The sequence below is a fragment of the Mytilus edulis genome, chromosome 7, assembly GCF_963676685.1.
Source record: "Mytilus edulis chromosome 7, xbMytEdul2.2, whole genome shotgun sequence".
Taxonomy (NCBI): Eukaryota; Metazoa; Mollusca; class Bivalvia; order Mytilida; family Mytilidae; genus Mytilus; species Mytilus edulis.
Window position 1 is genome coordinate 7,027,263 of NC_092350.1, and position 26,309 is coordinate 7,053,571.

At 30.6% G+C, this 26,309-nt stretch overlaps 2 protein-coding genes across 4 annotated transcripts in view; both read left to right on the top strand.

Moving 5' to 3' along the window:
• Window positions 1-18,500, top strand: part of LOC139529831 (uncharacterized) — an 81,485-nt gene extending 62,985 nt beyond the window's left edge. The window contains exons 13-28 of one of the 2 annotated variants that reach the window (XM_071325740.1): window positions 642-729; window positions 2,684-2,751; window positions 2,968-3,004; window positions 3,994-4,091; window positions 4,812-4,940; window positions 6,170-6,318; window positions 6,917-7,052; window positions 8,159-8,308; window positions 10,589-10,633; window positions 11,810-11,909; window positions 13,453-13,526; window positions 14,289-14,417; window positions 15,191-15,313; window positions 15,841-15,977; window positions 16,578-16,713; window positions 18,179-18,500. In XM_071325740.1, coding sequence (XP_071181841.1) covers window positions 642-729; window positions 2,684-2,751; window positions 2,968-3,004; window positions 3,994-4,091; window positions 4,812-4,940; window positions 6,170-6,318; window positions 6,917-7,052; window positions 8,159-8,308; window positions 10,589-10,633; window positions 11,810-11,909; window positions 13,453-13,526; window positions 14,289-14,417; window positions 15,191-15,313; window positions 15,841-15,977; window positions 16,578-16,713; window positions 18,179-18,250 — 1,671 coding nt within the window. In that variant the 3' untranslated portion in view covers window positions 18,251-18,500. The remainder of the gene's footprint in view (window positions 1-641; window positions 730-2,683; window positions 2,752-2,967; window positions 3,005-3,993; window positions 4,092-4,811; window positions 4,941-6,169; window positions 6,319-6,916; window positions 7,053-8,158; window positions 8,309-10,588; window positions 10,634-11,809; window positions 11,910-13,452; window positions 13,527-14,288; window positions 14,418-15,190; window positions 15,314-15,840; window positions 15,978-16,577; window positions 16,714-18,178) is intronic. The other variant, XM_071325741.1, reaches the window with a different exon arrangement.
• A 6,737-nt stretch (window positions 18,501-25,237) lies between these two features.
• Window positions 25,238-26,309, top strand: part of LOC139529834 (uncharacterized) — a 67,342-nt gene continuing 66,270 nt past the window's right edge. For both annotated transcript variants that reach the window (XM_071325746.1, XM_071325747.1), the window contains exon 1: window positions 25,238-25,610. In XM_071325746.1, coding sequence (XP_071181847.1) covers window positions 25,550-25,610 — 61 coding nt within the window. In that variant the 5' untranslated portion in view covers window positions 25,238-25,549. The remainder of the gene's footprint in view (window positions 25,611-26,309) is intronic.

Here is a 26,309-nt window from a genome sequence, read left to right on the forward strand (position 1 = left end):
ATGCTTAGAAAATAATCAATAAAAGTTTTTGTATCAAATAAACTCAGTTTTACATCGTTATAGCACCATTCCTTGGTATTTACACAGATCTTTTTTCTTTTTTTTTGGTTTGAATTTTATCACATTGAAATGTTATTGATTCAATTTGGTGACTGGCTGGTCCTATTAGTACTATTCTCCTGTGGATACAATCTCGATTTTGTATTATGACTACAAGTATAAGGCGTATATAAATTCTTCCACTGCATCATGTGTGATACGATATTTATCCACTCGAACCATTCAGATTTAAAATAGGAGACTCGAAAATAGATATTGGAATATGTTTCTTTATGATTTATGATAATATGCAGATCTAGACAATCATAATACTTCTTTTCGAACGATCTGAAAAACTGTTTGTTCCTGTTGGGTGACTCCATCATGCAAGGTCATGTACATGACGACACAATTGGAATTTTAGAGAAAAAAAGGAAGAAAATAAGACATCATATTTGAAAGGCACAATGAGATCAAACGCTTCAGTTGTTATTTAAAAAGAATAATCGACAGGTCGTGAATAGTATAAATCGCGTAAGAGAAATAGGTTTAACGTTCGTAATCTACTGTTTAAATCTCATTTCAATTTTATATTTCATAAGAGTATACCGAACATAGCGGAACATCCTACTACTCATGCACAGACAAAAGATAATATGCCGAAAAACAGATTTAAAACAACATTTCCATGTAAGTGAAAGCAACTGAAACACACTCGTCAACGTATATTTGTTCCTAATAATATTTGTTCCTGAGGGAAACACTATTATAATAATATTTGTTCTGCGGAAATTGTGTCATGGAATACTTTTTCAATCTGTTATATTTGTTCCACTGATATTAGGAACTTATCTTATATGTTGATGAATATAACAAATGTTCCTTTTATACTGAAGTTTTATATAAATCAAAACAGCTTTTAGATGCTGATTTTATCCTAAATCAAAACAGGTTTTAAATGCTTGTTATATGATTATTATGTAAAATGAAAAGTGTTAATGCGTTGAATATATTCGCCTGTACACAACACCTGAATGTATACTGAAACACAGAGGCTGATTATTTATGTTCCTAAATGATTGAATATATGTTGAAGGTAACTTAATATGTTAACAAGTTCAGCTGTGAAATATAAATGTTAATTCTAATGAGAAAAATTTAATTTAAAGGTAAAATATGCATACCAGTAATTGTGGATAATTCAGAAATGATTGCTTTTAAAATATTTTTAAGATTGGGAACAATTATTTCCCATATTCACGTTATCTGTTTTTATAATAATTGTAAATACCAATTTACCAATCCGGCATTAGTAATGGATATAATATAATAATATTTTTGGGTTGGAAAAGATATTATATAATATTTTTTCCAATCGGAATATATATTACATAATATTTTTTCCAATCGGAACAATTATTACATAAGATTTTTTCCATTTTTTTCATTTTGATGAGTGATATGTCAAAATGATAAAAGTCAAAATGTTATACCAGTCATAAGATGAAATTTCTACCATAATGTTTCTTCCAAAGATAATTTATTATGTAATAAAACATCCTATTGAAATTCTGAGGCATCGGGTCCTTTTATTATGCTGATGGAATAAATATCACATAAAAATAATTCCAATTGGAACTTTTGTTACATAATAAATTATCTTTGGAATAAATATTATGACGGAACTTATATTCTGGGACACCACTGGATGTCACCGTACGGCATTCAACAATTGAAAAACCCTTTCCGAGACGTCACCATTTGAAGGCCCTATAACGACAAATGTACACAATTCAAAAGAGAAAACTAAATGCCTGCTTTATGGACAAGACAATGAACAAAAACAAAAATAATATCTAAAAACTGACGATAATCTCAGAGGGTCCCGACTTAGACAGTCACATACATAATGTGGTATAGTTTAAGATGTTTGCGGGTGCCCAGCTCTCCTTCTTACTGGGGATAGTTGAGTAACGTCACAATATATGAACACACTATAAAAGTCAGTTAAAAAGAGCTGAACTCATCAGAATGATATAAAGTAGAAAATCAAGTAACAAAATGACAGATTGGACAACTAATGAATCATTGTCATTTTTTAACAATTGATTTATATTTGTTAGATAAAATTGAGAAAGGTAATGGGGAATGTGTCAAGGCGACAACAACCCGACCATCGAGCAGACAACAGCCGAAGGCCAATGATATATGTTTCTACAGTTTTCATTGTCTAGTGTTGCTTGTTTAGAACTTGTTGTGGTATAATTTGTTATCGTTACATTAATTATATCTTATCTTATCTTTGTTTAATTTGCAACTGTCTCTATGAACTAACTGCAAGAAAACATATATGTATGTTTGTTTCAGAAAAGTGTGTTTGTTCTTTAATTTCCTAATTTGCAAACTTTTATCCGTAAATCAAGGCCGTTGCAATATACTACAGAAGTCATGAAAAACATGTTTTTAAAACATGCTCCCACCTAAAGGTGTTAGATACTTTTTTACTGATAGTACTGGTTTTTGTGTTGATATCAACCCCACATATATTTTAACGAATAATGAGTAATATAACTCTAAGTATTTAGACTAAATTATCCATTTTGTTTAATTTATAATTGATACAATAGTTTGTATATGTTTGTAGATGACCATACAAGAGTGATACTGAAATCTGATGGAGGATCTGATTATATAAACGCAAACTATATTGATGTAAGTAGGATATGACATAATTTAAATCGTAAAATGTGTTTTTTAGGATTCTAATTGACAGAAAATTCGCGTATATTGTTAAGATGAATTGAGATTCGTATGTTCAATTGAAATTGAAAATGTTTCTTTTGTTCTATTAATCTCTTATTTCTTACATTTCAAAGTAAGCATATACATGTTAGATACTTTAATTAAATATATATGTCTTCTCTATAGGGGTTTGAAAAAGAAAGGTGCTATATTGCGAGTCAAGGTAAATATTTAGTATTGTACAACGTTGATTACAGTGCTTATCATATGATTAAAGCTTGACAATTCAACTTATAGTTTATTTACGCATACATACAGATAAAAACAATAAGATTAAATAATTTAATTTTGGATGTAACACTTCTTCTGATTGGCTGACGTTATTTTGTTATCAGCCCATAGACATAATTTAGTCATGTGAACGTAAGGTCATCAACGTTTTTTCATGGTTTTCTACGGTTTAAAATGGAATTTAGAATTAAATTATAAGAAATGACTGATATTTTTTTCTATTTATTCGAAATAACATAAAAAATTTGGTGCACACTGTTTATTAACCCGCTACGCGCGTTATTCAGTGTGCACCACATGTTTTATGTTATTTCTTCATAGACAGAAAAAATATTACAGTCATTCCTTAAACAAAATAACAAACTAGAAAATAAACACATTTCGCATAATGATTTGTAAAACAATCAAAACGTAAATAACATCAAATGAGTATCATATTCGTGATAAGTGTGTTAACATTTTTTGTTTGTCAAATTTCGAATCATGTAGCCTTACAATGTGAATTGTTTAATGTTTCATTGAGATTACTGAGAGTTCTTTATTCGGAAAAAAAGAGCTTCCAAAATTTTCGTTCAATCTAAGTTAGTGGAAACGGCTTAGTGGTTAATTTTATTGCTTTAGAACCTTTTTTTAACCCGTTCGGATTCCTCATTGCATATATTGCTGTTTAAAAACTAACTTGGTGAATAGCATTCCATCAAGTATCCCTGCTGAAGAATGTACTTTATTCTGAATAAAAGAAAATATGGGGTTGACAAAAATTATATCGAAGCGTTTTGAGGTAACAAAACATTCTTTATAAGCTATATATATTTGCTTATACAACAAGACAATCTATCGATAACCTTAAAGTTCGGATAGTTTGCAGTGTACATTATATTTTTATTAAAAATCATAGCTCAATAATTGTCTCGTTTGCAGGTCCAGTCAAAAACACAGTTGCAGATCATTGGAAAATGATATGGCAGGAAAATATTTATCAAATTGTCATGGTAACAAATTTGGTGGAAGGTATAAAGGTGCGTAGTTTGTAGTTTTGTGACATAATATGTTGTTAAACTAAGAAGAAATGATCAAACAGGGCTTCCATATATATGCTAGTTTTACCCATATATGAAAGTCATGGATTATATAATAAATTAATCTTATTGGCTAAGATCACAGGAAATCATCTTTGAAAAAAACTCATTTTCTCCTAGAAAAAAAATCACGAATTGTTAAACTTCGATTTGGAACAGCGTCGGGGTATAGACATTTCAATTTTGTAATGCAACGTCAACGAAGGTTTGTGACGTCACGTAGATTCCCATATTTTTCTTCTTGCTTTCGTTGTTTATTGTCTGTCCTCCTCCTTTTTGGTAAACTTCATTGAATAGTAAAACTGATGAAAAATAGCATCTGTAAAAGCAGAGAATAAGAATTAGAATAAAAATATTATAAGTTTAAAATTCAAACGATAGGGTTGTTACTAAATAAACAAACCAACACAAAACAAAGCAAAACAAACAAACAGAGACAGACATTAAACAATACAAACATGTAACATTGAATAGTAAAACCAGATGATTTATTAAGTAAATAAAAACAGGGAGCAGTTTTTAAAGTTTCTTGAGCAAATGGATAAAGATAAAAGTCATTTAATGTAACAATTGTTGACTTTTGATTTCAGTTAATACTGTGTTATTAACCCCCTTATACAATCATGATGTTACCATATGTTTACTTTTTCCTCGTGATAGACTAAATGTGAACAATACTGGCCTTGTGGTGGTAAACAAATGGTTCATGGAAATCTGATCATCCGTCTTAATGCTGAAAAGGAAAGAACAGCATATGTCACAAGAGAAATATCAATTGAAGACAAAAAGGTATTTCTTTGAATGTTTTCGGCATGAAGGCATGATTGTTTATTTTCTGTCAACCTTGCAAAAAGATAAATATGCAAAATACTTGAAATATAGGATTGAAGACAAGGATATGATAAGCTGTTTAATTAAGTAGGTAGCATTAGTTAAATTCATAGGTTAAGTAAACAGCTCGTTTTAGAGACTATGCAAAGGTCACAAGGAAACAGACCAGTAACAACTGTTGCCGGAATTTTTTCTGCACGAGTATCTACATGAAGGTGCGAGGCAAAAGGACGATTAATAAAATTTGTCCATTTATCAACAATGATCAACTAAAAAGTGTACATGTATTAACTTAAAAGTATCCGTATAAAACATGATAAGAGAGGAAAACGTTCAATCATACTGCCTCGGTTCTATTGAAAATTAACGAATGGCATTGTCTTTTGATAGAATAAACATACATTGATAATAGTATTAATTATTGGCGTGAAATTCCTACTGAAATATCAACTGTGTAACAGTCCAAGAGATAAGGTGACTGGTCACAATAATATTGGTTTAAAACAAAAGTATATTTCTATCTAAATAACAGATAGCAACTACACTTTTCCTTCACTCATTCACATGTTATAATAAAAAACAGTCCTTTGTCAAAGTTCTAACAGGGAAATTTTTGAATACATGAATATGATATGATCCAGAATATGAGATCATTTTAAAGGGGCACTAGCTGTCAAATTCATGTTCACCGATTTTATTCAAATTCTCATATTTTATTTATAACAACATGAACAATGTTAAGCATTTATCCAAACTATTAAAAGTCTAAAATAGACAATTAACAGAGCACGGGCATGAAACAACGTAGCTATGTTTCGTGTGTAATTTAGTCAAGACTCCATCTAAATATTTATCGAGGTGATCCCTAAAATCATCTAATGCCCATATAAGCGATGTAAACATAAATAAAGATATAAATAGATTAAGCAAACTCGTGCTGTTGGATTTTTCTAGGTCTATTTAATTTCATATTATTTATGAAAAATAAATGATTATCATCGTTTTTACCTGTAAAAGAATGATATTTTGTGGATCGCATCATTGTAACGGTTTTAAAGGCCGATCAAACTCAAAATGAATGTTATAAATTCTAACAACGGTTACTGCATAACATATAAAGCCGATGCTGTAAAGTGGAAATGCATTTATAATAACGCATATTGGTATACCCTTTTGTTATTTGTTAGAGTGGCAAAAAACGTAATGTGACGCAGTACCATTTCACAGCTTGGCCAGATCATGGAACTCCAGATCCATTGTATCTTGTACTGTTTCACAGACATGTGATATCTGATCCTAAAGCTGGACATTCAGGACCTCTCTTGGTTCATTGCAGGTAAAATGTTATTTCGAAAAATGTTAAATCATGCAAAAGCACATTGATTTTTTTTCTTTTTACATAATTACTTTTGAAGAATAAAAATAAATGATTGATCCTAACTTATAAATCAACATTGTTTTAGTAAGAAAATGTCTGCACTAAGTCAGTAATATGACAGTTGTTTTCCACTTGTTTGATGTGTTTGCGGTTTTGATTTATGCATTTGACAAAGGGCCTTTCAGTTTTGAATATTCATCAGAATTCGTTATTATTTATGTTATTTTTCCATTTTCTACATTACTATTAAGCTGAATTATAGTATGCAGTTGCACTTTTTGAATCTAAGGCATATCAACCTTAACAGACACGCATAACGGTCATCCCTGCATGTTAAGCATACACAATAATTCAATTGGTAAAAGCATTTACTCGCTCAATTCATATTGTAAAAAAAATCAAAATATTCATGTATATTTGCAACTAATGAGTCCTTATTGTTGACCAATTTAAATTGGCATAGTTCTTGCAAATAATTTTATCTTTATTTTTTATAGTATAAAAGTGTAATATTTAATCCTTCTACTAAACATTTGGTATGTTCGATTTTTTTCAGTGCTGGTATTGGGAGAACAGGAACTTACATTGCCCTTGACGCTCTGTTGGAGGAAGGACGTACTACAGGATTTCTTGACATTTTCAAATTTTTGAAGAAAATGAGATACAGTCGAATGAATATGATCCAAACCTCTGTAAGAAATAATATATATTTCAAACTATGTAGTTCGTTTACAATATTGGTTCGCAATGCTATATGTACCATAGTATGTATAGAAGAGGCGAAAGTTGTCAATCTTCTTAGTCGAAAACAAACTGACAACGCCATGACTCAAAAATGAAAACGACAAACAGACACACAACAGTTCACAAAACACAAATAAAGACTGTTCAACACGAACCCATTACAAACTGGTTGTTTGATTTCCAGCACTCTGGAAGGATAAGTAGATCCTGTTCAACAGGTAACCCCGGTCATGTCAATAAATAAAATACATTGACAAATGAAACAAGGTAATTAGACATCACGCAGTATCTGTATAGAATTTTATTGTATGGTACAAACATACAAGTATCTGTCCTTAATACTAAGAATTAATTTATCATACTTTTCCATTATTTAAGTGCACTTAAGGCTCTATCCGTATGTGGTAATAGTTCTATTATATTTTCTGGTAGCTACGATTTGATTGTTTGAATCGTTTTGTTTATTAATTGTATATTATATATTTTCAAAATATGGTTTTTTTTTTTTTTAAACGGGTCATTTTCTGGGTTTCGGATTACAACTCAAAATGCTTTGAACAGTTTCATGAAACTCGGATGAATGATTTATATCTATTGACGAAACCTTCTTTTCGAATTTTATAAATTTTAGATTTTACATTTCTTAGTTATGGTTTTATTTTCATATACATTTAGGAGGGTAGTTATCGCATTGGCAATCATACCACATCTCCTTATTTTTTAATTGAAATTGACATATTCGATCTAATATACATTTCTAAATATAACTTTCAGCATCTCAAAAGAAAGCATATTTAGTAAATAATTTGCAGGTTTGCTCTCAATAATGGAAGGACAAATGTTGAAATGCCTTAACATATATGCAAGAAGAAATAGTAATTTTTTCCTTTAAAGATTAATGTCTCATCTACATCACAATAGATTGTATGTCGACTTACATATACCTTTTTTTTTATTTTTTATTCAACTTACCTAAAATGTGACCTGATCGTTCCTTCTTTAAAATTAGAATCTAATTACATAATGTTTTTCTCTATATGTTTTGCTATAACAGAATCAGTACGTGTGTTTGCACTATGCCCTACTTGAGGCTTTCACTATGAAAGATACAAAGATTCGTAAAGACGAGTTCAGTGAAGTGTGGCAGAGTATACGGACTGATCACAAAGCACTTAATCATCAAAGGCTTAACAAAGAATTTAAGGTACACAATCAGCAATTTGAAAATTAACAAGTATCTGGATGCATAATCAGGTTTGTAATTAAAAACACATATTGCGTATACATCAATGAAACAACACCTGAAGGATGAAAATGCAATGAACCTAATAGGTAATAGACTGTCAAAACAAAGACTGTTAAACTTGCCAAATCAAAGCTTCTGACTTGTTTCGTTGTTAAGGTTATGTTAGGTATTGTAGGTATTTTAGTACCTTTTAAAATCAAGGTCCCCAATCATATTTGGTTGTATAGAATGAAGCTAATATTTATTTATGTATTTGTCCTACACGTCAAGAGACGTGTTGTTGACCTTTTGTTCTGGAAATGCATATTCTCTTTTACTTTCAATAAGTAATCACAGACAATCATAATGGCAAACCTGAAGAGATTAACGTTAAACCTTCACAATAGTTATCAAAGGTACCAGGGTTATAATTTAGTACGCCAGACGCGCGTTTCGTCTACGTAAGACTCACCAGTGACGCTTATATCAAAATATTTATAAAGCCAAACAAGTTCAAAGTTGAAGAGCATTGAGGATCCCAAATTCCAAAAAGTGGTGCCAAATACGGCTAAGGTAATCTATGCCTGGGATAAGACAATCCTTAGTTCTTTCGGAAAATTCAAATAAACGACACTGAAATGATAGATACATTCTGTGACTGATCTACAAACATTACTTAATATATATTTGAGAATTGAATGCATCTTTTTGTAAATTCATTGGGTGTAAACGCGTCGACCGAAGTTCATTTTGTGTGAAGAGCGGAAGCATTTCGTATTAAAAATGTACGCACGGTCAACGCTTCTACATCCCTATGAAATTAATTAAAAAAAAAGCATTCAATACATATATTTTCTTTTTCCGCTATGATTTTGAAAATACGATTGCTTTCTCTTATATTTACCTGTGCACTTGATGGAGGAAACGTGTGTCATCATGTATGTACCAAATCATGCAATTCATTTTGATATAAACAATTACGCGAGATTGCTGTTAGCCAATCAAAATAACGTAAAATAATGAAATATACATCGAATGTAGGTATTAAGAAATATAATATGTATTTAGAAACTTTGCAAAAATGGTAATATTTGTAAAAATTGGATATTTTTGATCGGCAAAGATCGTGTACAGCATGTTGATGATCGTGAAAAGGATCTCGAAAGATTCGTTGCCACTTATTCCTTATTTTAAAAAGTCCATGAGAACAATCAAATTAAACAAGTGATGATTTAAATTTGTAATTGGTATATCAAAAGATTGGATTTAGATGACTTATTCTGCTTCACTTTTGTTTGTGAAATGGTTGATGGTTCAATGCCATTGGATCTGATGATAATACTACACCCACTTGTTTTCTTATAAAACAGAAATCCGTCTATCTGTTCTGCATAAGTGTTATGTTGTTTTTATAGGTATAGTCATAGGTATTTATAAAACAAAGATCCTTGTTGGAAAAAACATTAATAAAAAAAACGGCACAAAAACAACTGACATATTCCGGACTTAAGCATAGTCATATTCCAAAGCAAATGGTGGGTTTCATCTCGCTTTCTTTCTGGGATAAATATTTGTCTAAAAGTCGAACGGAATCAATGAAATACACTTTTTTATTCACAGCAACGGTTTCTGAGTTTCAACATTTGCCACGTGAAGCAGTTATAATGCCTGTAAAACAGGTTGTCATGGGTTTCTTTCATGTTAATGCAAAACATGGTACAGCACTTCTTCTTAATTTAGAAGTGAGAGTCAAAAGATGTTAGCAATACTGCTATACCTGATTTCATAAATCACTAGATCACCTGTTCAAACGAATGATAAAGAACTTCTTTTGAATTTTGTAACTAAGGTGTACTGTGTGGTCATTTAATAGCAATTCTATTATGTGAATCAATGCTTTTTTCTCCAAAATCCATATGATAAATTATTGTACAAGTTATAAGTGAATTTTTGTCCATTTTTGTACAATTTGTAATTTGTACAAGCACGTTTTGTACAAATTGTAATTTGTACCAAGTCAAAATCCTAATTATAATGTGTACAATATTTTTGTACAAATTATAATTTGTACAAAATTATAACTTGTACACAACATATATATAAACAACAGTAAATTTTGCATCAAAAATTGATGACACTTCAAAAAATCGTGTTTTGTATAGTTATTTGAATTATTTAAACATGTTTATGAGATTGTTATTTTCAATTTCATGAACATCTATTTAAATCAATTATATGTTTGAATTAAACGTTATTCAGGAACTCGAACAACATGTAGGAGAAACAAAGGGTCTGTCACCCTCAGTAAGTAAGACTATCTCCTCCTATGATTGTGTTATCTTAAATCATCTTTTATAAGAAATCATTTGATTGTAATTAAAGTGCACTGTCCATTATGACGAGGAGTATTGGTTTACAGTTATGAGTTTTTTGCATGTTTAGATGAACTTATCAGTTAATGTATTTGTTTTCTTGCATGTATCTTTTTACAAATTTCACTATTTTTTCTTCATGGCTTTTTATGTTCATGCTTCATATTCATACTCAATGAGTTCTTCCGTAATAATGTTAAGACGTATATGCTTTATGCTTTCGTGGTTTGTTTAAAATACGTAACTTGAAAGAGATGACTTTATTATGTATGCTTAGTTAGTACATCATTGTTACATTGCATGTGATGATATGACGTTTAGACGAATGAGATGTGCTATATTTACTCTGCTTTCCATGACAACAAATTTGAAGCATGGTTAATTTTAATACAGCTATGGTCAGTTTTAAATCATAATAGTTATTAACAATATATATGTCATTTCAATTGTATTTACTCTTCTTTGCTTTTAAGTTATTCTTTACTAAAAAATTATCTTATCTGATTGAAGTATTGTTTGTATGTAGAAAATTATTAATTAGTACATATAACATACATAACATTCAAGATTATCATCAACATCATACTCCTTTAAAGCGTTCCATTCTAAGACTTCAAACTTGATTCGTGTGGATATTTCAGGGGCTCTATGACTGAAATATTTCAATTTTCTTTCATGTTTCATAAAACTTATATGGAATTGTAAAGACCGCTAGATTTAATATGCATTGCATAATATCTTAGGAATAATTATCTCTTTACTGTAGTTGTGAATTTCAGCGGCATAATATTTAACAATGTCAAATGAAAACCAGTCACTTTAATTTAATATGTATGCTGCTTTTCTATTCAAACTTTCTTTCTTATCTCTAGTTCATATACTGAATTCTCTATTTTGCATAAAAATCTCTAGGATGACTTTGATCTTTAACCTAGATTCAATTCCGTTTAGGCTTTCTGTTATGTGGCTTCCAAACATGTTATTTTGTAGTTTGTCAAATTGTATGTGTAAAGCTTGACTAATGATGGTTACTTGTAACTTAGAAACATAAATAAAATTAAAAAAAAAGCTAGTTCGTAAAAATTCCAATCAAATAATTTTACTGCAGATGTTAAATGCGACGAAGGATGATCAGAACCACAACCAATATAATGCTGCAATAAGTACAACAAACGTAGCCAAAAACAGAAACAAAGATGTTCTACCCAGTAAGTTATCATGTTTTTTTTTTTAAATTTCGTTTGAGTAGAGAGAAGAGATATATTCACAGTCTTAATTTTGTGTATTTAAAACTAATAAAAACCATTAAATTTGGAACAAAATGTTCTTTTCAAACAATACCATCAGTTTCTGATTGTAGATCAAATGATAAAAAACATGTGACTTTATAATTGTGACAACCATTTTTCTGACTTCAATTATGAATAAATATGTTGGGTAAACGTCATGACAAGTCAACTGAACGATCATTCGATGAAGCAAAAAGAAAAGTAACTTCCGAATTAGAATATTTACCGGATTTGTTATTCACAAGCAACACGACAGGTGCCACATGTGGAGCAGGATCTGCATACCCTTCCGGAGCACTTGAGATCACCCCTAGTTTTTGGTGGGGTTCGTGTTGTTTATTCTTTAGTTTTCTATGTTGTGTCATGTGTACTTTTGTTTGTCTCTGTGTCAATTTTAGCCATGGGGTTGTCGGTTTATTTTCGATTTAAGAGTTTGCCTGTCCCTCTGGTATCTTTAGTCTCTCTCTTTTCCAAATAATTTGATTTATGAGAATACGTTAATTGGGATAATAAACACGTTTGTAGATTTTTTTTTTTTAATTTCTGTCACTCTTACTAGATTCATCCTTTTCCATACCAGTTGATACATTTTATTTAATCAATGTATGGTACGTTCGATCTAAGTTATTTAATGGTCAACTTTTGATTGTGACGTCATATTTTCATGTTTTACCCATAAATTCCTATTATGACGTCATGAAAACGACGACCACGTCACATAGCAGCAAGAACACATCTTTCTGCAAGTCTTTCAAAGAGAAGGATAATCATTAGAGAAACAGATTCCACTACCATATATCGTGCAATACTATATTTATCAACTCTCGACAGTTAAATTTTAAATGTTTAAAACGCTCGGCAAGCCATGCGTTTTAAATGTACACAACTAACTATCTCGATTGGACGAATATCGTATAACACTTGATGCAGTGATCAAATCTAAATATATATCTAGCATAAAACATGTATGTCACAAATGAAAAAACGTTTATCAATGTCATCAATTGCATTACTCTTAAAGATGTTCGCTTGTCATGTTTTGGATTTTTTGTCAGATTTATTTTTGGGAATCCTCTGGTTTTATCTATTTGAATGCCTTAAAAAAAATGCCCATTGACCCCCATTTTTTTGTATATGTATATCCATTAGCTATATGTGAAAGTCTCATAAAATATTTTTTTAATAGTTTTCAAGAACTTAAACTTGTAAATGATAAAGCTATGCAAAATCAAGAGAGAATATTTTCCCGACATAATTTCAAAGGCTAATATCTTGAAAATAAGCACATTGACCTATATATATATATATATAATTATTTTTTTTGCTTTTTTTTGGAAACTTAATTAATCCCCTATCAATATATACTAGTAATATGAAAAGCTTGTTATTTTGAAACAGAGAAGGGAACTTCCTTAAGGTATATATAAGAAATGCTATAAGTAACATATTTTGTGATTTTTAGTGGATGATAAACGGGTTTATCTTGTATCCTATGGGAAAGGAAGATCAGATTATATCAATGCAGTACAAGTACCTGTAAGTTTCAAAAATCTCAGAATTTCAGTAGTTTCAGTTATTTCTTTAGTGTTCAAATATCAGACAGTCTGAATCCGTCAAAAATCTGTTTTCTTTAAATATCTATTTTTCTGTTTAAAGATAATTTAACATATCTACAAAAAGTTAGTTTATATATAGCCAGATATTTAAACGGTGGTACAAACATTTTACAGTGACTTGTAGGATCAATACCAATATATAAAATGCAGAAAACGGACAAAAATATTCTTGATTTGACAGTTTGTATACATAAACCGTTTTGTAAAAAAAAAAGATTATGTATGCGGGTTTTGATTATTGTGTCGATTGTGGATTTTTATACAGTGGAATCACGAATACACTGTTACAGAAAACAGGGAATATTATGTAGCATGGCATTTATTATTAGATAACCATGCTAAGTATCACACGTTAACCATGCTAAGTATCACACGTTAACCATGCTAAGTATCACACGTTAACCATGCTAAGTATCACACGTTAACCATGCTAAGTATCACACGTTAACCATGCTAAGTATCCACGTTTAAAGGCTTGACAAAGACGTTCAGAACTTACAAGGCTTTGTATGATTTACAATGTTTCGTTTTATTTATTTGTTATAAAAGACAAGTGAAACTCAAGTATTGTCAACCAATTAATATGCATCACAGCAAAATATTAGTACTTATTTAATAGTGTTATATTTATTTTAGTTACATTAGTAAATTACTAATCAAATGTTACAATTCTGTATTCCAGTCTTACACCAAGTTTGTTGGATACATTACCACACAACTACCATTACCAGATACTAAGGTAGATTTCTGGACAATGATACGAGATCACAGCTCTTCAACTATTGTACTGATTATTAACAAGGCAAACGAAGTAAGGACTGAATTTTGTACTAACAGTGAATTTGGTGCAGTGTTTCTCAAATGAAGCGTACAGTCGTATACTTTGTTTTGGCATTGCTATTCAAATTGTATATAGGTAGGATATTTCGTGCATTTAATTTTTTTTAGGAATGATAATGAAATTGACTGTGCCACTTTTTATGCCCCACCTTCGATAGTAGAAGGGCATTATGTGTTCTGGTCTTTGGATCCGTTCGTTTGTTCGTCCGTCTGTTCGTCCGTTTGCTCGTTCCTCTGTTCCGCTTCAGGTTAAAATATTTGGTCAAGGTAGTTTGTAATGAAGTTGAAGTCCAATCAACTTTAAACTTAGTAAACATGTTCCCCATGATATGATCAATCTTATTTAAATGTCAAAGTAAAATTTTGACCCCTATTTCATGGTTTACTGAACATAGAAAATAAAAGTGCAATTTTCAGGTTAAAGTTTTTGGTCACGATATTTTTTATGAAGTTGAAGTCCAATCAACTTGTAACTAAGTATACATGTTCCCTATGATATGATCTTCCCAATTTTTACTGAACATAGAAAAGGTTAGTGCGAGTGGGGCATCCGTGTACTGTGAACACATTCTTGTTCTACATTGTACTCCGGTAGTTGAAGTAAAAATATGCCAAAAAATATCGTAAAGTTGTCATCACATTTCTTACAACTTATGTTTATGTCATATATCAATCTTTATCTATGTCTATGAATGGTTCGTATAAGACCATTCATATCACTTGTTCATTCTTATTATATTTAAGGCTGACTTGGTGTACTCACAATCGGCTGATGATTTGACTATTGGTCCATTCGGTATAAAGATATCTGCACGAAAAAAAGGCGAAAATAACATCACAAAGATAACCATGGTTCTCTCTAGAAAGGTAAGATATGCTATTTTTTATACTGCATACAAACCTATAAATGGTCACGACATCGAAAAGAAACTGAAAATATTATTCGAAAAATTATGAATGTATTTCTCAATGCATAGCTTTAATTCCTTTAGCGAATTTTGCTATCGATTGGTCCTTTTTGATTTAATAGCTCTTTAACGTTTGCACTATGTTTTGGAATTTCAAATTCTTGTATCTATAAACATAAAAATGATCTGATAATAGTTTAAAAACGCATCTGTACAAACGCGTACTGTTAATGTTATTATTAAAGCCTAATTCAAAACGTACAGTTACAAACTGACAAATCAAATGTTTCAACAAATACTCGCATTTGTCTGTCTGTACACATACTTGATAAAACCGTATGATTAATGTTTTGTTGTACACGATCTGTTTTTGAATGACATTCTTTATGTTCGCTTGAGGTCAAAAGTAGGGAAACAAACATAATGCACATTTATGAGCATCAAACAAAACTATATCATAAATTCAAATGTTTATTTTTTTTATAGGATGACAAGCCGAGACAAGTAGTGTTGTTTCAAGCCATCTGTAACAGTATACCTGACCCTGCTGTAGTCGGTAAACTTGCTGACCTTATTTCAACACGTGCAAATATGTCAAATGATCCGATAACAGTTGTAAGCAGGTATGCAATAATATGTCTTATTTGTTTGTAACATGAAACTGATTTTTCATTAACGGTTTAATGTTAGACATAGCAAAAGGATGGTATATGAAAGGTAAAGAATAATATTATTAAAAAGAATAATATTCATATGCCACAGGGGTGTAGGTGAAAATGCTGGATGAAATGTTTTGCTGTAAATTGGAATATTGATTTCCTATTTAGTCATATTCAGACGATACGTTTTTTTCTCGGAAAAAATGCCAAACTAATTATGATTAAATGAAAAGAGTGGAAGTGAAAACTATCATCGGTTGCTGTTTTGTTACCTCTAGTATATCATTTATGTTTTACCATTAACATATAGGGCAATATTTTTGTTATCGTCCTCTTAACTTCCGTACAGCTGTCAATGTACTGAAACCATTTTTAACAAGGAAATGTCTGTTCCAAGCCAGACAATTTTTTTCACTTCGTTTCATGTGTTGAAAATGTTTATCTTGCCAAGTGATAAGGTATTCTGTTTTGAATTTTTCTATGCGTTTGGAATTTTTGTTATTTAATGTACTTCACTTTTTCTTATCTAATGTAGCATTTGTAATTGATATTTTGTTTACGTAGTGATGGTGCCAAGAATTGTGGATTATTCTGTGCTTTCACCAATGCTGTGTCTAGCATGCAGATCGACAATCATGCAGATATCTTCCAACTTGTGAGACTTCTACAATTGAGACGTCCCGAGTTCTTCACAGATTTTGTAAGTCCGAACAATGAAATAAAAATCTACTTGTAGTTATTGAAATTGATGGTGGACAAGTCATTGATAAATCATCATAGTAATTTTCTTTAAAAGTATTATCACAATTTGCATACTTTAATAAATTAATCATGTTTCATTTTGGAAGCTTCAATAATTACAAATGAAACAATTTCGTATATTGTCAAAACTAAGCCATTTTAGACAACTCTCTGTCACCGTTCACAGTTTACAGTATTGTCATCTATGAAAACCCCAAAATGACAAGATGTACAATTCCAACGAAATATGAAAGGAACCTGATTTATGATAAACAGCAGCATGAGAGTTAAACTAAATTCATAAGACATTTACGAATAACAGGATCCTGATATAAAGAATATGTAGGGGTTCAACATGTTTTAAGCGCTAAATTAGCCCCTTAACCTGGTATAGCGATGTAACAGCACACCAAGAGATCATACTGTAGAAAAATTGGGTAATTTCTCCACTCGTTCGATCAGCGGTTACCTAGAAATCAAAAAGTTAACTCAAACCAAATCAAGACTGAAAGTACCGCTAAAAGCACAAATATTTACTGCTAGTTCAATTAAAGACAACAACCATTATTTAGCATCAGATATATCATAAACGTACTGCGAAATAAGTGCATCTGTTCAATACAACATGTTTTGTCTATCATATCGATATCATGCAACGTCATTTGTTTTCATGAATGTGTAGCACTACACAATAACTTCTGTTTTAATTTATAAAAAACACCATCAGCATAAGTACCGATAAAACAATATTTAATGATCTTACTACGATATTGAATGGAAAGTTTTTAGGAAAAAGTTTAGTTAAGAATAAAGAGTTTACGGTTGAAGTCTCTAGTTGACCTTAGCCGTATTTGGCAAAACATTTAGGAATTTGTAATCCCCAGTGCTCTTCAACTTCGCACTTTATTTGGTCTTTTTCCACATTTTTCAATGCAAGCGTCACTGCTGAGTCTTTTGTAGACGACAAGCGCATATGGCGCAAATATATCATTTCAATCCTGTTAACTATGATGAGATTATTTGATAAGAGTATGTGATGTCCCATGTTCAATTCGAAGTAATTACTATTAAATATTTGCAACTTTAAAACCTTACTTCAGTTAAATAAACTGTTTTGTTAATTGATAATTTGATGTATACATTTTGTCAACTTCTATAATGTTTGGTAAAAAAAGGATACAAAGTTAGCAAAGTAAAGGAAACATTACCATGATAACAATGAGCAAAAGAGAAAAAACTCCAGTCGAAAGAAGACTAAATACTATGTAACAAAATGCACCACGAAACTATGGGACTAATCTAGGTGCTCTAACCGTGCTAGTTAACGTGACATCGATATTATGTCAAACAAATATACAACGTTTATCAGATTAACACATTATCATTTTTCGTTTATTATGAATAAATCATTTTGTTTTTTGCAGGAGGAATACAAAAGATGTTATGAAGCTTTGAATCTTCACCTGGAGTCTGCAAATGTTTATGCTAATTTCTAGTTTCAAACAAATGCATGAAAAGACTGAGAAAAAAGTGTATTGTGTCATTATTAATTGTCTATTTGTAAATATTGCTGCATACATTCTGAACATGTTGTTTTACTACAGCAAAATGGCAAACTGTTGAAAGTTGATACTCGATGTTTTATTTTCTTGAAGTTGTATTGGTAGTTTGTTAAGCAACTACATATTATTTGTCAAAATTGATCGTTATATATACAACAACAACAATGTTTAAATAAATGAAAGGAAGGCAAAAGTATTAAGCTTATGACATCATTAACCATTTATCTTAAATCATTTAAGGTTTTTTATAAACATCCTTAATCCTTGTTACTTTATTTCAAATGAAATGAATAACCCTTGTTGTTGTACCAAATTTTGCACAAAGCATAAAATCAATGTTTATGTAAATATATATTACATAATCTGAATTTTATGATACATTACCTTTGATTTCGCTTAGAATTGCTTAAAAATGCGTGTTTTATTTTTATTTTTTTAATATCATTTCCTTAAATCAAGTACGCCAGTCCAACAAACGTATTAGCTTAGCACACATATCATTTTATTACTTAACTTTTTCATTTTGTTCTCATTTATAGTCTTATTTCTTTAAACATTTTATCGAAATTAATCCTAGTAACCTTTATTCCTTTTTACACACTAAGTACGGTGATATTTCTAAGAATATAATTATACGTGGAAAGCCAATTGCAGTATCAAGCTGACATTTCGACAGCGTACTTAAAATATTTAAAGTACATTGAATGTATTTGGATTTCGTTCTCATTTAAGCAAACGGTACATTCTCTCAATTTATTTATCATTAGTATTTGTTCAGTGGACATCTGACCAAAAACAAATTTAAATATATATTTTGACTTGCATCAGTTATCGATAAATTTCAAAGGTTGGTTTACTTAATAACAAACAACATGCCTTTCCTACAGCTGAGTGGGAATGTGTTTATTTCTCTTTTCGTGATACAAAATCCTGTATTGTTCCTTTGGCATCTTTTGGCAAAATAAAGTATTTTTATTTGATAGATTTTCCCTATTTTAGCAACAATATACCAACTTAACCTGCATATGGAATATACATTTCCTGATTCATTCGGTATTCAAGAGCTTGCAGCTGCTACTAAGTGTCTGAGTAGAAAAGTTGAGGAACCGTGGTTTTGTCAAAAAACGTCTAGTTCGTTTTTCTTCAATAGCCCTTTTTGATAAATACTCCATTTCAACTTCACAAATAATCTATGATGGTCTAGAAATATAGATTTTACGTACAATTTATTGACGTTGTTCATCATATTTATTATATGTTATACTGTTATATCTATTCGTCTTTGTGTATTTTCAACTTCTAGTGTTCAGTCTTTTTTTTTTTTTGGTAATATCGTTTTTGTGATATCCGTTTGGTGTTGCGCTATTTTTATGCTCATGTTTTTTTGTTTTTTTTTTACATAATTGCTATCAATTTGATTAAGTGCCTTGTGTTTTAACGCCATTTTGCTTTCATTGGTATTTAGATTAAACCACAATGGTTACTGCTTTACCCCATTATTTTCACATATTATGTCTGTTTATTTTTTCACACTTTGTTGTTGTCAAGAAGGTAAAAGTTTATGCATCAGTCTTATAAGTGAGAGGTTAAACTATCTATAAAACCGGATCTACTCCACCATTTTCTACTTAGAAAATGACTGTTAAAGTCAGGAATATGACAGTTGGTTTTCAATTCGATTCATGTGTTTAGGCTATTTATTTTGAAACTTTGTAAAGTTGTGTTTTATGTCTTGGGGTTTGGTATTTGTATTCTTTTACTTTTATTACATTAGTACTTCCAAAAAATGATTATTTTCAAATGGAAACACCAACAAAGTAATACTCCGAGGAAAATACAACCCATTAAATGCTATCTACTAAACCATAGCTCAATTTTTGGTTCATGACATGACTGAATCATAAGTTATATAGGCATTTCGTATGCAATCTGTAGGGGCTGTTATTATGTTACTGCCATGTGTGAGTGTGATTACCGAGGTAGGATAACCACGTACGTGAATTCTATGAGATGTATTTAGCATAGCAAAAGATAAAAGCTATCAAAATTTTCAATTAAAGTAGGAAATCCACTTAATTTTACATAAGCAAGTGGCCTCTTTTCATTTGTTAACTGGTCAATTTGAATACCAACGTAGGGTTTCGCAAAAAATAACTTAAGGTACTTTTTTATGTACAGGTGTATATAACATCAAACACATCTTAATCTTGTGGAGAGTTGTCTCTTTGGCAATCTTACCACATCTTCGTGCTTTATATTAATTTACATGACACTTATGATTCTATGTGTAGGGTGTTTATGATTTATACACTTGTTAGTGTATACCTTGCTTTTGATTTTCTTATAAAATATGTTCAATTTCTTTTTTTATTGTGATAGTTATAAATAAAATTGGCTTTTGCTTATTTCAATTATGTTTTTCCCCAATATGATGTATGCATTCTTTGGCAAAGCATGTGCTACATAAACAATACAATTAAGAATTAAAAAAAAAGGAAGGACGATGTTGTTATGATTGTCAATGACACAACTATCCATTAGAGATCAAACTATAAAAAAAATGATATCGCTTATAAACGCTTATAAACGCTCTGACCTAACAACATGTTACAAACATACAAATGATAATCACTAGATTACAGGCTTCTAACTTGTGACCTGCATTTACTGAATGTAACTTGTTCACAAGGTTTCCAAGCACTCAACGATAACCCCTCACCGGAGACAGTGGTCTAAAAACACAAAATAAAAACAAATTATGAAAATCAGTTTGAAAGAACAGATAACATAAAAAAAAACATAACAAACAAATGCATGAAAAGATAAAAAAAAAGAACCAATATTAGAACTATCACATATGTTCATTCAACGTATCGATAAACTTACATGTATCGTATCTAATTCTACGGGCATCGCCAACGATATAGGCAATAGAAGTAAACCGCTGTTCAATGATCATAAATTGATATAACTGAAAGAAATCCGAATCGCAAAACCAAACTGAGAGAAACACATAAACTATGAGAAAATGGGATGAAAACAACGGAACAACAATCTACTACTTCACTTTATATAAGATCAGAGCGAACAATGTGAGACAAACATTTTGTTTTCACTGTTAAATTCGAATCTCATGTTAATTCATTTCTTTCCTTCCATTCATTTTTTATTGAATATATCGATGTTATGTTAAAGTTTTTTAATGTTAATTTTCTAAATTTGAACATCATGTCGAAAGAATTTGGAATCAGATCGAGTTATTAGATTTGTATACGTAAAGAATCGCAAAAAATATCCAAGTTTTGTCAATAATCTACTTATCGTCACTATAGAAATCTTTTATCTTCAACTTTCAATGAGCATGATTTACATAATTTTTGATTTAATCTAATTCCCGAATTTCGACTTTTTTTTCAACTTCCAGATGAAGGAATTTATTCGCAATTTGGTTAATATTTTTCTTTTTTTCTGTAGTCACCATAGAAAAATAATTTTCAAACATAAGTTAGATTTAACCTATCTGTATGTCCGTAATTTATTGCTATTATCTAGGTTAGGAAAATCTTTAAATACTTGATCGTGCCAAATGTTTTTATATTTTTCTTTAATGCCAAAAACACTGAATAAAACTTGAATTCAGACAATCCAGGGAGATTTATGGTTTCGATGGAGACTCTCTGAGGTCTGAAAAGCATCTCTCAAGAGAATATCATTTCTGTCATGTATTCTAACACAGAAAGAAATCATATTAACAATTACTTCTAACATAAGAGGCAAGCGAACCAACTCCCCACTAATTCCTGATGCGGTAGCTCTTTTATTTACCTCTAATAAATATTTTCATATTTTTCTATGAATGCTCTCTTCGGGGGAAATCATTACATAGTTTTGAAAATAGCAAAAGTCGTTTGAGGCCTTTAACTTAAAACTGTCAAAGAACCCCTAGATTTCAATAACATATGATAAAACAGGACTATGTTTGTAAGGTAAATGGCTAATGTTGAAAAAAATAAAATAAAGTGTTTGTATCCAAAATGATACCCCTGAAAGATACTTCATAGATTTCATTATATGGTAATGATTGTTTATTATTGTAGCTTAGTGTTTCTGTTGTTCCGTTGTTTTCTTATTGTAGAAGATGTGTTCCTTTGTAATTTGTTTGCTACATGGATTTGTTTTTGCTTTATCGAGTTATAACTATTAAACAGCGGTAAACTACTGGTGCCTTTATTTATTTTCTGCTTGAAACTATTTGTGAATATTTCTTGCTTTGTAATTAAACAATATCATGAGAAGACAGTTATATTGCTAAACTTTTATCCAAATGTATTTATGGAAATATCCCCTTACAATACACTAAATTCACATGCACTTTTCTTAATGATCAAATTATCCTTTTATTTTGCTTCTTAAAGTCTTTAAATGCTTTGATTTTTTTTTATCTTCACGAGACGTTGTTGAACTAATTACACACCCTTTTTAGAATTAGCATACCAATCCCAATACGGTATCACCATGGTCTCTTTAAATGTCTTCAAATCATCTATCCATAAATTAAGAATTATACTTGCACACGTTACATGAAAAAATAATCATAAGGGAATATGGGGTTTCATCAACATCAAATACTTCTATGATTTTTAAAAAGTACATTGTATTTAACAATTCATTTCATCCAAAAGATAGAAAGGGGTATGCCTGTTGAAACAAGTATAAGGGGTGAGGATGGTTCTGACAAATATATGTCTTAGCTAGTATTGATAATCACAAGTTTAACAAAGTTGTGGCCACGAGTACTAAAAATTGATTTTCTTCACGATCCTTTATCAATTTCTTTCACGATAAAATTTAAATACTTGACTACCGTTGCCTATTCTATCATGATCAATTTCATTAGATGTAGATCTTTCATTTGACTTTGCACGTGTCTTCTCATTAAGAATTTCTTTACGATCTAACACCAATTTCTATCACGATCCTATTTCAATATTTGACCACAGTTACCTATCCTTTTTATCATTTTTTCGATAAACCGAATGACAGTCGAGAAATAACTCAAATGTATATCTATGATCTGTATAGAGGAAGCTGACGATTAACAACACTTCAAAGATTGGAAACACGTAAAGTAACGAAAAATCGGGGGGTTAAGTGTATATCACAGGGAAGTATATCTTATAAGTTGATTGGGAAAATGTACTTAAGAAATCTTCTCTATATACATAAATACTATATATGGAGATGGTTGATGAAATTTATATATTGAAATGTACTTATTCGGAAAGTGTCCTATGACTTTAAAGCAAATTATTTAAAATAATTTCATGTGTTATAAATGCCGAATTATATTTTATAGTTCTATAACGAGTGTCAGTTATTCTGTGTATCAGTGTTTTACACACATTTAGACGACAGCATTACATAATAAAACTTTTATATTTCAGAGCACTATCATGTCACACAAACCTCTGTACAATCATACGGATCATAGAGGAATATTTCAGTATTCCATGCAGCGCGGAGGTTTGACGAGCCGCGAAACCGCAAATATCGGATAAATCTTTAACAATCATAATATTGCAGACATATTGTCATTCTAAACTCCTTTAGTTTATCTACTAAAAAAATATCAAAATACCAGGATCGTCGTTTGGCCATGCCTGCGTTTTGTTCAATTTGACTGAATTCCTCAATTAGGATCAGCGATATAGCCTTTTTGTGCTAATGCGGCGTAAAGCAACCAAAAATCAATCAATCAATTAGGATCCTATCTCAAAATTCGTTCAACACATTTGCTCTGTCTTCAAATAAAAGATGAAATTTCCCCTACTTGTTCATCTCAGTCAATGAAAACATGCAAAATTTTGAATATGCAAATCATTGAATCGATTGATATCTTGATATATGTTATTCTAATTTCGCCGTTATTCAAGAATGGTCCAGTTTTTTCATTAAATCATTTTTATTTTATTATTTTAAAATGGAATATAGCTGCTGAACACCTTGATGGCCACATTTTTATGTGATGTGAACAGCTTATGCTTTACCCCTCTGAGCACCTGCTATATCCCCAGTTTTTGATGGGGTTCGTGTTGCCTAGTCTTTTTTTTTCTATGTTGTGCTTTGTGTACTATTGCTTATCTGGGTTTGTTTCATTTTTAGCCATGGCGTTGTCAGTTTGTTTTCTGTTGATGAGTTTGAATGTCATTCTGGTTTATGTTGCCCCTCTTGTATGGGTTAAGTGCGGTTGAAGCATAAAACAACAAATATAAAAAAAAATATTAAAACAAATTAACCTCTCATAAAGACAATAAAACGCACATGTAATATAACAAATTACTTTCTCTGATAAACAAATAAGTATCCGAATTGACAATAGTTAAAGCCTCAATTACTGCAAAAAAATTAAATATTTTTTCAGATCTCAGTAAATTAAAGGTTAGTGGTTTGGAAATAGATCGGAGATTAATGAACCCAAGATTCAAAACACTGACGAATCATAATTTGGGGATTATTATGAAACTGATATACCTGTACTTTGGACATCTGGTAGACTATCAACCAACCATAAGGAGTGTAACATTAACGTAGCAATGATGGTGCCTATCTGGACCTGATCTAAGATTTTCGAAATACATGGCGTTATTCAACAAACATATAGTCATGTACCAACATTTTTTTATACAATTTTATGTTTAAAACTCATATTAATTTTGGGAATCGTGAGAATTGTTTTGGCGATGAAAGGTTTGAATGTCCATTCGGCATATTTCGTCTATCCTCCTTACATATCTATAATGCCACTAGCAGAACCGCTCTAAGTGTCTGAATGTATGGATTAGCTGGTTAGTTGCTAGGACAGAAATAAAGTTGGCAAAGGGAAACATTCTTCCCAGAGGTCGACTGTGGTATGAATCATTATTTTTCTTATCGTCACAACAACAAAAAACGGAGCCGGTGTGTTCGCATTTTTAAAACGCACACCTCTTTGCAATGTTATTTTTAAAATCTTAAAAGCTCGAATATAAACATATATAGTAGAATAGAGATATACGTCGCAGATTTTGATAAATGAGAACCACATCAAATGGTGCTAGACTTGATATACGTATTTACAACAGGAAGTTTATGTTATCATTAACTATTATATACCCCGGAAAGCTGTACTTAATGGAATATTACTAACAAGTTTTACTGAATTAAAAGTCTTATATTCATAAAATTTTGAAAATAATGGATTTATATATATATTGTCTGCTGTTCTATTTTGTGAGAAGTGACGAGGTTACAGTAGGTATGTTATATTGATTAGGATAGCTTTATATGTTTAAAATATTCAACTTTTTAAATGCGGAATCTTTGTTATCTAATGAGTTATAAAGACTGATAATGTGCTAAAAGAAATAAGAATAAATAAGAACCAGTAACTGCTTACACAAGCGTTACCCAAATAACTAGTTAGGAAATATTAAATATATGACCTACACATATGTTTGCAAGAAGTGTTGGTGTATAATAATCACACTCAAAATCAAAGCTCTATAATTGTGGTTTTGGATTTCATATTGCAAATTCTGTTGTTAAAAAAATGATTTCCAACTAGTCCAAATCAGTTTTATAAGACATTATACCAATAAACCTATCTGCATATACTGTTTTCTGACTTTTGTTAACTTTTTGTTATCACGTTTTCAGTCAGGATTCTGCTTCGTGAAAATAATCTCCCCATTACGCCAGTTCATTTTCACAATCGTAGAAATGGAAGCCATTGCAGAGATGACGCGCTGCCCATTTTGCTCTTGCAAATCGATAAATTTATCCACATAGCACCATTACGATCCGTCTAGTATATGTCAGATGTATTTTAAAAGACAAAGTATCTACTAGCTAATGAGAATCGGTTAAAGATCTTGTCTGCATTGATTCAACTTAAAACTATTGTGTGATCGGTTGTCATCTGGAATTATCGAAAATTCTTAAACATCTAAAAAAA